At 38.0% G+C, this 12,444-nt stretch overlaps 1 protein-coding gene across 1 annotated transcript in view; it reads left to right on the forward strand.

Annotated features, from left to right (window-relative positions):
• BARD1 (BRCA1 associated RING domain 1) overlaps positions 1-11,459 on the forward strand; it is a gene marked incomplete at its 5' end in the record, with an annotated part of 44,580 nt that extends 33,121 nt beyond the window's left edge. Inside the window, 3 exons of the mRNA XM_010009910.1 lie at positions 106-198; positions 10,266-10,363; positions 11,130-11,459. Coding sequence (XP_010008212.1) covers positions 106-198; positions 10,266-10,363; positions 11,130-11,459 — 521 coding nt within the window. The remainder of the gene's footprint in view (positions 1-105; positions 199-10,265; positions 10,364-11,129) is intronic.
• Positions 11,460-12,444: the final 985 nt, after the last annotated feature.

A 12,444-nucleotide genomic window follows, 5' to 3' on the forward strand; every position in this document is an offset into this window, starting at 1 on the left:
TACTATAGTTTGTTTATTCTTTAAATGGTGATTGATTGCTTTTCAGCCAGGCATGATTCTGATTTTTATGTGCTTTTGGTTCTACTGATGTAATCTTTCTTCTAGTAACTCATCTCGTTATACCTGATGTTCCAATGCCAAAAACTGTCAACTGTATGATGGCTGTTCTGACTGGATGTTGGGTCCTCAAGTTTGAATGTAAGTATTAAATATCTCTGGGTCTTTTGACCACAAATTGTAAATGGAATTCCAGAGAAAATTTCCTTTTCTAAACCAGCCCTAATATCAATACTAGCTTAACGTAAAGTATGAGGGGTTTGTTTTTTAAACTCCTGAATGGAATCACAAGAGAATTAATGAGATACAACTGCTCCTTCCTTGGCAAATGTGTGCATTTCACTGTTAGATGTATTGGGTTGGTCTTACCCTCAGTGTCAGTAGGGAGTGAATTTACTTATTGCTACATTAAGAGTGATTTGAAAGATTATGGAAAATATCCTGGGAGAGGAGGAAGGAATTTATTAAACCCTTGGATTTCTTAGAAACAGCTTCCCTTGAAATCAGTAGGAAACTTTTGCTTGCTCAAGGTATGTGGTCAAGGCCTGTAGGAAGGTAAGGCGTTGCCTATTTACATATAAGCTGAAATCTGTTGAAAGTTAAGATTTCTAAGCAAAATTGGGCCGTCATCCTAACCCCTGTTTGTACTTTCCACTGAAGTTCTTTATTAGTTGAGAAAATTGTCAGACTTCATGCAGGTTCAGGCAGATCAAATGTGTATGTAACTTTCAATACCCATTTCTGTACATGCGAGCCCAGCAGACTGGAGTGCTCTTCAACTGAAATAGTAACCTCCAAAGAAAGATGATTTGCAGCGTCCCTTCAGCATACGAGTAGTTTTGATGTCATTTCTCATGTAATTTGTAATTAGTTTTCATACAGTGTGTGCTTTTTTGAGCAGCTGTTCAGTGAACTTACATCCCAAATCTGCTTTTTATTCTTTCTAATGTATTTCTTAGTATCCACTCTCACAACAGTTGTAAAAGCCATCTTCTTCCCCTTGACCTTTATGGCTAAGTCATTTTAGCTAATAAGTACCCTACAAATGAGTTAATTATCCATGGAAAACTCACAGACAAATATCATTCTGGTTTTCTACTGTGTGACTAAATATCAGAGTATAAGGATTCTTTAAGGGTCTAAATTTTCCAGTCACTGATGTTTATGAAGATACTGCTTAAAGCTTCAAAAGTTGCACACTAGTTTTTCAAATAAAGCACATCCTCAGACCCTTGAAGATTCGGTTCTTTTTTTCAGTGTTCATTTGGCTTCCAGCTAATCAGTATTTGTTCCATGCTTTTTTAAAGGGTCTGTTGAATTACTGTCCCTTCAGAAATGTTTTCTGCAGCATTGGCTTCATTACAAAAGGAAAACATTGTGTGGGGTTTGTGCTCTGACTCTTACGAAGAGTAGTAGCTTCTTATTGGATGTAACGTGGAGAAATACTGTTTCAAGCAAGTAAATGGATTTCATAAACTCCAGATGCTTTGCTGAGAGCAGAAGGGAGATGGTTTCCTATTTGGAGGTAGGGATGCAGGAGGAAACTCAGAAGGCCTAGAAGTGATGTTTAGGTTGTGTGATTGGAAACGTGTGTTTCAGGTGCTTTGGAACCACATGCTGTTTACCTATGACTGAATAACCTGTTTCTGTGGTGAATCACTTTGCAGGTTCTTGGCTTCACTCAGGTCAGGAGGTCTGCATACCTTCTATCATATGTGCTAGGGTAGGTTTCCTTTATTTAATTGTCTCTTTTTGCTAGTCAGATGCTTAGAAAAATTCACCTGAATGGTAGGAAGATTTAATTAGTGAGACCTGAGTTTAAATCTTTGTGGAAGAACTTTTATAAGTGATTGGAAAAGAAAAAAAAATAGCGTGGGAGTTATTCAGGGACTATTTTCATATTTTTTGTTTGCACCTGAGTTTTATTTTATGTCGTTAGTACTGATTAGTACAGTCCTGACTGCTAATGCTCCCAGCTTAGTAAGCAACATACTACTTAAAAGCAAGTGATTCTCCTCCCTAGTGGGAAATGTTTGTAATAACTCTTGGGGTCTGATGCAGCTAAGTGCCTATAATTAACAGCACCACTCCATCTGTTCCCACCAGTCTGTTATTAGTCTTCTTCAGAGTCATTACAAGTTAAAGATTGTTATAACAAATAATGGGACTCCTGCTGATGGAACATGTGTCTAGGAAAAAGAGGTCTTTGCTTTTCCATAATTTCTATCTTTAGATAGTGTGGCTTGTTGCCTTCTATTTGGTTAAGTTTCTTTAAATGTGATGCAAATAAACTTACAAAAGTATGCACATATTGTGGCTTACTTCTGTCAAACCACTGCAAATAGCTTGAAGGAGTTGCTTGTATAGTTCAGTGTTCTAAACTGTTCAAAACCTTCACTGAAATATTTGATAAAGCAAAACTCAGTGTAGCACTTAATGAACTGCTGACTGTGCATAAGTGAGCATTTGAATTTTTTTACTACAAGGTAAGCTGCATTTGTCTGTTATTTCTAGCCCACACATAATTATACCACTTCTTTAAAAAACATCACATGCTTGCAAAACCCAGTATTACATTTAGGAGTGTATTTCTTATGTTAACTTTTCTGTTCTAACAGGCTTTCAAACTGTGTTTCTCTAATAAAGAGCAATTTCCTTTTCTTGTTTAATTCTACAGTGCTTCTGTTTACATGTGTCTATAGACACAGGTAGAACATCCATTAGTATCACTGGAGAGGAAGTGGGGAATTTTCTGAGCTAAATGTAAGGTCTCTAAGTATTAGAGAGCCGAGATTTAAATACGTATCTTCAGTTTTTGGATTCCCTTTTTATTTCAGGTAGATTAGGATGAAAGGATGCCACCACTGAGCAGTATTAGATATTCACAGAAGAAAAATTTCACCTTACCAGTTGCAGTTCCTTATTTTCCATGTATATATATAGTACACTGTCAGCAATATATCCACTTTCAAAGCAGCATAGGATTCAGCTGAGACACTGTTGTCACAGTGCTCCTTGCCCTTGGCCATATCTTTCATTGATTTCATTATTTTATTGCCTTCATTATTTCTGGGATGGTAATAGGGCACGAAGTAGCATATCATTATCCTTCTGCAAGTAGGCTGAGACAGAGATTCAAGTATCACTGTGTTTCTTCTGTGCTTTTTGTAGAGCATAGAATAATATAATTAAAACCAGCAGAAGTCTTTAGTAGCTTTTCAGCTTGTTTTTTCTTAAACTGATTGTCATCTGTTAAAGCAGGGGATGAAGAATAATCTTGGTAACGATATGCATTGGAACAAGCTTGTGTCAGTCTTTGCAGTGAAGCATCTGGCAGAATTAGAAGCATCTGATTGCTTATTCCTTCATCTCTTTTACTTACCTGGAGCAGCAGCAATGATTCAGCTCTGATCATATAAAAGAATGCAACCCCCCCCTGCTTTTCCTGTAAGGCCCTAGAACAACTGGGAGTTGACTGGAAGAGCTAGGGAATTGCATGACTGATGCTTTAAGGTGAAAACATCTTTCTGAATTTCTTGGAGCAATATGCCCATCCTTGTTTAGGCTGTTAGGTGGGAAGAGTGCAAAGCTGTTTGAGCTGACTGCTTCTCAGGATGCACTGTCTCTCTTCCGTGCATAAACTTCCTTCAGGTAACAGTTTGATACTCAGCAAAGCCCTTTCTCCTGAGAGCAGCTCAAAGGTTCATGCTTGTTTTGCCTTCTCTTACAAAAGGACTCAGCTCTGTGGAATGTGGTAGAAATACCTAATGTATGTATGCATGTTCTGGTTGTACTGGGTGTAAAGCCAAGGGAAATGCTTCACATCAACAGGATCTGAACTTCTGCACTCCTGCAGTGTCTGCAGCTTCTAGAAACGAGGCAGCAAACAGTTTTGCTTCAAATTCGGCACAAAGACTGTGAAGCTTTTGGGGTTTGCAGAGGAGAAAATGGGGTGAGAATGTCTTAAATGTGGTGTTTGCCCTTCATCTGCAGAGCTAGGAAGTGAGCTGTTTTGAAATAAGGTCTACAGGAAAAGGAAACCAGGTTTCCACTACTCCCTCTGTTCTAGGTCATCCAGATACTCAGTTTTTCATATTTAGAGTCCTTCTGCTCTAATTCACTTTTGGTTTGAAGAGAACATTGCATTAAGGAAGCCCATTGTAAGGAGACGGATGGAAATCGTTCATTTAAAAGTACGTGATGGGACCCAGAGGATAAGCGCACTTGGTGGAATTTAACGTGACCTCTCCGCTTTACTTCCAGTCACCTTGGTCAATTTAGAGGACAGCAGTGGCAAATACTGATTCCTTAAAGAAGTTAGGACGCTTGGGGGGTAAATGAAGTAGTGGTTTTTGTATTACGTGCTCCTAGCATCTGGGAATTGATGTTTAAGGACTTCCTAAGCATCTGCTTCATCATGTTTAGTAAGTATCACCTAGATAACTTGTTAACTACCATTCTTCAGCAGATTCATTATGGTTTGTGCAGCATCTTGTGTCATTTCCATGTGTTAGAAAAAGGGACTGCTCTTGTTTAACGAAGTGGTATCTCTACCTCTGTGAAAATCTCAGATTCTGAAGTTGCTTTGTAAGAATATGAGACAGTTTAAAAGCTCTTCTCTGTGCTATAGCAGAGACCGGTAATGATGAGAGCAAATTGAAGCTAGCCATGCCAGATTTCCCTGAGGCTTTCTCTCAGTTTAGATTTCTTCCTTTTCTAGGAAAATAATCTTGTCAAGCTTTACTCAATCTGCATGTAAGTCTTAAAACCCAGTGCAGACTGAGCTGAGGAAGTTTCAGTTGCAATCTACTAGATCTTGGATGTGCAGCATTTTATCTTCTTTGTTGCTATTGTGTATTTCTAAATTACTTTGTGTTCTAAGAGATTTTTGGGACTAACCCCTGCTCTTTGCTTTATTAATGCAAATCCAACAAAACTCCACTAAGGCTAATTGAGTTACTGAGTGCTACCCCTGGGTATCTGTGGGTGATTACAGCTTGTTCTTGGCAACCAGTTCTTTTTGTACTTCATCCTGTTTAAATTGTTTTTGCTGATGCAGTTAGTTTCATTATAAACCAATAAGGCTGACAAGAATAAGGATTATAGGGTTCTGATCTTCAATTTTGCAAATAATGGTGTTATTTATTTCCAGTACTAGTAGCTCCTGTTGTATCAAAGGTCAAATAATGATACTGTTAGGGCGGGCACCCTTGTAACCTGCTTGCTCCTTTATATACCTGAAGGTGAGAAGGTAGGGGCAGCTGTTCAGTGAGGTAATAAGGATCAGTGTAAATAGTGTTGCTTTACTGATCTTGCTAATGAGGGTGGGGGGAAAGAGCAGTATTCTCCTTGCCAAATGTGGTAGCATCAAGCTAAAATGTGGTTGTATTAGGCTAAACCCTTTTTCTGCAGTATTTTCTAGGGACTTGAAAGCAGGCTCGTTTTTTGCCAGCATTTGGTGCAAATGATCTTGTTTACGTGTACAAATCACAAGTGTGAAATCAGCTATTTAAGAGGCTTTTTAAGCTTCTAATGTTCTGTATTTCTAGGGAAGAACCTTGCATGACCACCCTGCACATGTGATCTTGCCCCAGATTGTTTTTCTCTCAGGCAAGCTTTATTAATGAGTGCTTGCAAACTAGAACTGGACACTGCAAAACAGCTCTGGTCCACGTGAAATGGAAAAATGCCACTTGCCTTGCTACACATCTTGCCTTTTGTGGGTAATTGATCCAACTAGTGTGACTAGACTAGAGGGCCATTAAAGTGTAGTTGAAATAATCACACTCTTTAGGGAAAAGAACATGTTAAATGAATAAACTTGATTGACCTCAAACGTAGAAGGTTCACAGGTCTTATTAGCAATTGTATCAAGGAAAAAATCAAGATTGGCTGAGATCCTGAGTAAGTTGAATGGTCTGTCTTTATTTTAGAGCAGAACAGACTAGATTTTTGGTCAGGCTTGCCAGTAAAGAATATACAGACTGTGAATGGGGGAAGGAAAACAACATAACCCTCATCTCTACCGCCTTCTAAAATTACAGGTGTCTTCTCAAAAGTAAGTTTACTTTCCCCTTGATTTTCAGAGAGATTCTTTAAGGATGTCCATGTTCTTCCAACATTCAGCTCTGTTCTGGATTTATTTTTTTTTTTTTGCATAAGTACTTAAGATGTCTATCTCAATTTCTGAAAGGAGGTGGCATAGTATTGATGGTTCCTGATCACTTTTTAATTTGGATAATAGCACTTCCTTGTTTCAGTCCATTCATTTTCGCAGTGTCTTGGCACCAGGTTCTCACTGGTGGCTTTTCAATACAGTGATGGACAAATGAGAGTCTGTAATCTCAGGAGTTCTGGGAAGCAATTTAACATAGCTCCTGTTTGAAGTCAAAGGGTGCTATACCTCTGACTTAAATAGGAGTGCTGTAAGGTCAAGAGAGCTTCTGGGAATGTCCCTGTAAAAGAAGTGGAGTGATATACCTTTGAGTACATTATGGAATTTTATTTCCTTTTATATGTCCTCTTAATCAGCATGACACTTGGATGGAGAGACTATTAAAAGAGAACTGTCATGTTATCCAGCCATTTATAGATGTTAGCAGCTTTAGAATTAATAGTGCCTACTCAAGGAAAAGACCTGGGCTTTACTGAATGGATTCAGCACTCAGTTTTCACAGAAAATAAAATCCCTAGTGTAAAAAAACCCACCAAGAAAGCAACCACCAAAACCAAAAGTTGGAAGGGCCCACAGTATGCCCTAATCTTCTGTTTGTACCCCTACTCGTAAGTGTGAAATTGAGGTTTTTTTAGCCCCAGGTAATTTGGTGGTGATTGTGCCGTCTCACAGGAGAATGATAAAGCTCATACATGCCTGGTGCTTCCAAATGACACCGAAGTTGATTATGCTCTTTGAGAAGCTCAATTTGACTGTTGCATCCAGTTGGAGTAACTGCATCTGAAAACGATAATGTAAAATCAATGATCTAGGAGGAAGTGACTTGACACTAAGTTTTGTGTGGAGAAGAGGAACAAGAACAGGCCAGTAACATTCGTTTAGACAGATGCATAATAAATTAGGTAGAAACACAGCTTGAGCTCTCTGTCATTCTGTCTCAAATATGAGAACTGGAGGATATTATTTTTTTTATTTCTTTTTTTTACTGTGGTATGTGAATCCTTTAATTCTTTAATACAGAATCTCTTTCCAAGTATGCAGGAGTCACTGAAGAGAAATGAGTAACTCGAAGCAATCAGTCTGAACATAGTGTGCAGTTAAAGGGCACACTGGTCTCTATCACTTAAAGAAATTACTTTAGCTTCCTTCTTCTAGTTAGGAGGTCTTCTTTCATGGATAGATATTCCTTGACTGTTCACTTTAGGTTTGTAAGCACCTTCCTCAAACACTGGTTGCTAACTGCATCAGTTTTCTGAATATATAGTTAAACCATGATTCTGATGATATATGACTTCTGTCATTCCTTGTGCCTAAGGGTCTTTTGCTGTTACCTTGTCTGTGCTGTCTTGTCTCTTTCCAAGTGATACTCTTACTACAGATTGGCTGTGCTGTTGATGGTAGGATTGCCATGAATTATTCTGAAGCCCAAAACACCATCTCTTCAGAGCTTGAGGGTTCCAAAGACTGCTTCCCTCGTTTGCTACCTGCACATAGACAAAGTGTTAGATGAGACTGCTTGAAATGTTCCTGAGTACAGCGGTTCTAAAAGCATTTGTTGTTATCTATCAAATATGACAAGACCCATGAGTCAGAGCAAGTTCTGCTTCTACATCTTGCATGAAAAATATGTTTGGGAATTGAAAATGTCCTAGTTTTCTACCACCAAAACCCAGAGAGTCTGTTGCTCCACAAAGGGCTGTGTGTGTGGTAGGTCTAACGATGTTGCCCCTTAACTTGCTTATGTTAAAGGAAACACCTGGGCGCTGAGAACTTATATTTATGGGGTTTTATCCTAAACATAGCTTTAGTGCCACAAGTCTGTTAAGACACGTATCTGTTGTGATTCTAGCTGGTTAAGAAAAGCTAGAATTAACCATAGAATAGGGTTGGAAAGGACCTTGAGATCATCTAGTTCCAACCCCCCTGTCACAGGGGGTTAATAATGAGAGCACTTATCATGCAGACACTGGCTAGGCAAATAGTCTGTTTGCGGATTTCCAGTTTTTCAAGGAAACAAATGTTTATCTTGTGGTCCTTAGAGATACAATGAAAACAGGATGCATAGGTGAGTTTCTCTTCTTGCTTTCTTGCTTTGAGGCATACAGATTCCTTGGAGGACTTGGCAGTGTGAGATGGACAGACGTATGTATGCATAAAGACATAACCCATTTTTCTAACATAGACATTCCACTAACAGTCACTTTCATAACTTAATTTTTAGTTTTTCAGACAAGTAGCAGTACAAAAAGAAATTGTAGGCTTCTGTATTCATTCAACCTTTTATTACTTTCATATCACATTTGCTTCATTTGCTAATGCTGGCTCTGGATGCTCAATTTGTGATGTACTCATTGTATAAAACCCTTAGCTATAGCAAAGCTTTAGGTAGTGAAAGTCCTTGAAATTGAGTTTTTGATGGCAGATTGAAATAAAACATGCTCTTAATGAATGGACAGTTCTATTCTTAAGACTAGATGAGATGGTTTTTCCTTTATTGTAAGTGGCACCAATTAACATCTAGATTTTCTTGGAAGGAAAGAATAGCTGTATAAGTTAGAGAAAAACTGACACAAGAAGACTTGTTGAGTTGTGATGGTAAAAAAAAAATACTGAAATAACTTAGATTTATTTTTGAGTTATGAGTACTTTGAAAATGTATTCATTGCTGTTACCAGTAATGAATATGTAAGTTGCTGTTCCAGAAAATACACGATTAGGTTGCTCTTCTAGTTCATGTTAATTTTCCTTGAAGGAATGAACTACTGCAAATAATCAGTCTTATACCTGTACATGGAGGGGTATTTGCCATAGTATACAGCCAGTTCTAGTTTTTCTGTATTGGTTTATCTTTTTTGGTGTACGTACATTGGAGGACTTCTAGTAATTAAAATACGAATTCCCATTACATTTTGTGAGTTTATATGAACTGGTAGTAAATTACTAAAAACTGGCTTTTAAGATCTCTCTAAATTAGATATTCCTATCTATTGGCTGATTACTGCCATGGTATCCAATACTTTTGTCAGTGATACTTCTCTTTATAGTCTTGTGCTTTCTTCCTTTTTAGGATCAACCCCTCACATTTTACTTCTGATTTTGTTCAGTTTGTATTTTTTAGGTACTGTGGGTTTCATATTTGTACAGTGGAAATAAGCTGCCTGAGTAAGAAACGCTGTGCAAGGCGTGAAGTGCTGCTTTAACAGTTACCAGCACTGACAGCACTGTAAATCCTTATGGAGCAGTCTACAAAATTAGCTTTGCAAACTTTCTTTCTTGGGTAATTTTTATTAATGAGTGCATTGTATGTGCAGGCAAAATGTTCCATCCTTGAATGGGTGACCACAGCAATCTCTCTTTCCAGAGTGAGGTCAGGCAGTACATTTAACTGATGTTAGCGATACATTAGCGCACTCTGTATTGGAAAAAAATAACTCGCCTTAAAACAAGGTAAAAACATGTTGACTCTAAAAGACAATCTCATTATGCAGCAGTGGTAACAAGCATGAATGCCACTGTTAAACCCTAGCATAAATCTCCAGTTTGTGCTGATGTGGGAGATCTTGAAATCCCATCTGATTTTTTTATTTGAGGCCATAGCTGTTCAGAAGCAGCTTTGTGCTTGCTTTGTAATTGCTCTTTATCAGGCAATTACTTCCATTTCGTAACTGCAGAGTTGGTTCTACATGCTGGATTTAAGCTTCCAAATGATCAGCAATCTGACATTTGACATTAAGTGGTTGACCTTTAGTGGGTAAGAGGAAAAGCTAAAAACTCCCAGTGTTCACAGCACTGATTTTAGTGTGATATTACTTCTCCCCATCTAACTTCCTTCTTCAGCCACGGTTGGAAATGTTTTCAAGTTTAAAGGCAGATTTCTAAAGCACATAGGCTTTGATGCTATGTGGATGCAATATTTTGCATTGTGGGTAATCCTTTTATCTTAGTGCAACTCTTTAGTCCCTAAAATGACATGCAAGCCTCTATTAAAACATGGGGTCTCTCATCTTTGCCTTCCTCATTGTGGTTTTTGTAGGGGTACGAGCCTGTTTGCGGACCACAGTTCGAGAACAAGAAGAGAAGTATGAAATTAAAGGTGGCCCACGAAGAGGCCGGCTCAACAGAGAACAGCTGGTGGGTTTTATTGCTTGAGACAGATTATTTTAATGACCTTTGGTTCCTGCATTTTTTTTTTTGCCCTTTGCCACATGCGGAGGTGCAGTAGATGTAAAAGTTTAATGTGGTCTTGTACAGAAATTTGATTATGTGCAAGGTGATGGAAAGAACTGCGAACGCCCATAAAGCTGTCATTTTGCTCTATTAGTGGATAAGTTGCTATAACCTTGTCAGAGGCTGTGCTACACTCAGGGAAGAAGCTGTATGGGACAGGAAGTGATGCTGCCTTGGCCTCTGCTCAGCTTTAGAAGCCTGTTAAAATTATCTGATGAAAGAAAAAGGGGTTTGTTACTTCCTGTTTCCATACAGGGCCACTTTTATATTCAACTGGGTTAATTTCTGGTTACTTTCTGGATTATGTTGGAGAAGTTTACTAAATGTATTGTAACAATAGCTGTAAATATACCTAGCTCACTGTTCAAATCCTTTTGTGCTGGAAAATATTTAAACATAAGCAAGAATTTACCATGTAAGCAAGCTTTTCTTGATTGCATACTTACACTGAGGACAGTACATAGAATCATAGAATATTAAGGGTTGGAAAGGACCTTAAGATCATTAGTTCCAACCCCTGTGCCATGGGTAGGGACCCTTCTAGCTTCCAGTGTTGCTTATTTAAATTACATTTTTTTGTAGGCACTGATTATTCCTTTCCACTTTTTTCCTGTGTGCTCAGTTGTGATGACCTGTATTTATACTTACTTTTTTTTTTCCTTCCATGTAGCTGCCTAAGTTGTTTGATGGATGCTACTTCTATTTTTTGGGATCTTTCAAACATCACCAGAAATGTGACCTCGTGGAGCTGGTCAAAGCAGCAGGAGGACAAATTCTGGTTAGGCAGCCAAAACCAGACAGTGATGTGACGCAGACAATAAACACAGTGGCATACCATGCAGAATCTACTTCTGACCAGAGATTTTGCACTCAATATGTAATCTATGACGTGTCTTCTAAATTCAAGCCGGAGAAAATTCGTCAAGGCAAAGTCTGGATGGCCCCCTCCAGCTGGCTTATAGACTGTATGATGTCATTTCAGCTCCTGCCTGTAAAATGAGTATCTGTCTTATAGGCAAGGTTTTGAAATGTGGGTCTGGAGCAGTTGGAACACTCTGGTAAACATTGGTCTGAAGCTATGATTTATGTTTTGCACTTAAGAATACAGGAGAGATCTGACCATTTCAATGAGCTGCTAAGATCACTGATACGCTGGAATAAGAGAGATAAATACACTGCATTGAAAAATGTGCCTTGGGTTCTTTAGTATGCTTTGGTTTTGCATTTAACTTAACTGTAATAATCACTGGCATTTTGTAACTAAAATTGTGCAAAATGAAACCTTTTGCATTCTTGATTAGAACCAGCCCTTTGTAGGTGATAAAACATTACCCCATTTACTTTGTGTTTAATATCCATTGACAGGGATCTACTGTATGCATCATCTCTTCTGTCAGATGGCATGTGATGTTTCTTACAACATCCTACAACTGAATTTTGAAGGAAACTCTTGGCATGGGACAAGCCTTATAGAAATTGGAGTTGAACTAATGGCCTGAATTCATTTGAAGCAGCTAATTTTGAAAACATTGTAAATAATTTCTAATAATAATTCTAAAATAATTCCTTATTTTAGACCAAGATTTAGCAAAAGGAATGCCTTATTCATTTCTGTCCTCTTTCACACTTGTAAATATGTAACTTAAATTCTATTCTATTTTCTGGAGGTTTTTAAGTGTCATGATCCTTATTAAATTATAACGAAAAATATTTCTGTAAGTATGGATGGTTACTATCATGGTTACTTAAAAAATTAATGCTCACAAGAATTATGCCCCACTTTGCACAACTATACTTAAACTTAGCTGTCTACATTGGAGCAATATTTGATTCTTTCAGATTTGTTAGAGTATTTCTCATAATTGATCATAAATTCTTGTCAGAATCTTACTTCCCCACTCTGTGCTCTTATGTAATGTCATGCATCTTTTGTATTGCCTTAGTTTGTGAATTCATAACTTAAAAATGGTGTCTCTTAATAATAT

This window comes from Nestor notabilis, unplaced genomic scaffold, assembly GCF_000696875.1.
Source record: "Nestor notabilis isolate BGI_N333 unplaced genomic scaffold, ASM69687v1 scaffold13372, whole genome shotgun sequence".
Classification (NCBI taxonomy): Eukaryota; Metazoa; Chordata; class Aves; order Psittaciformes; family Psittacidae; genus Nestor; species Nestor notabilis.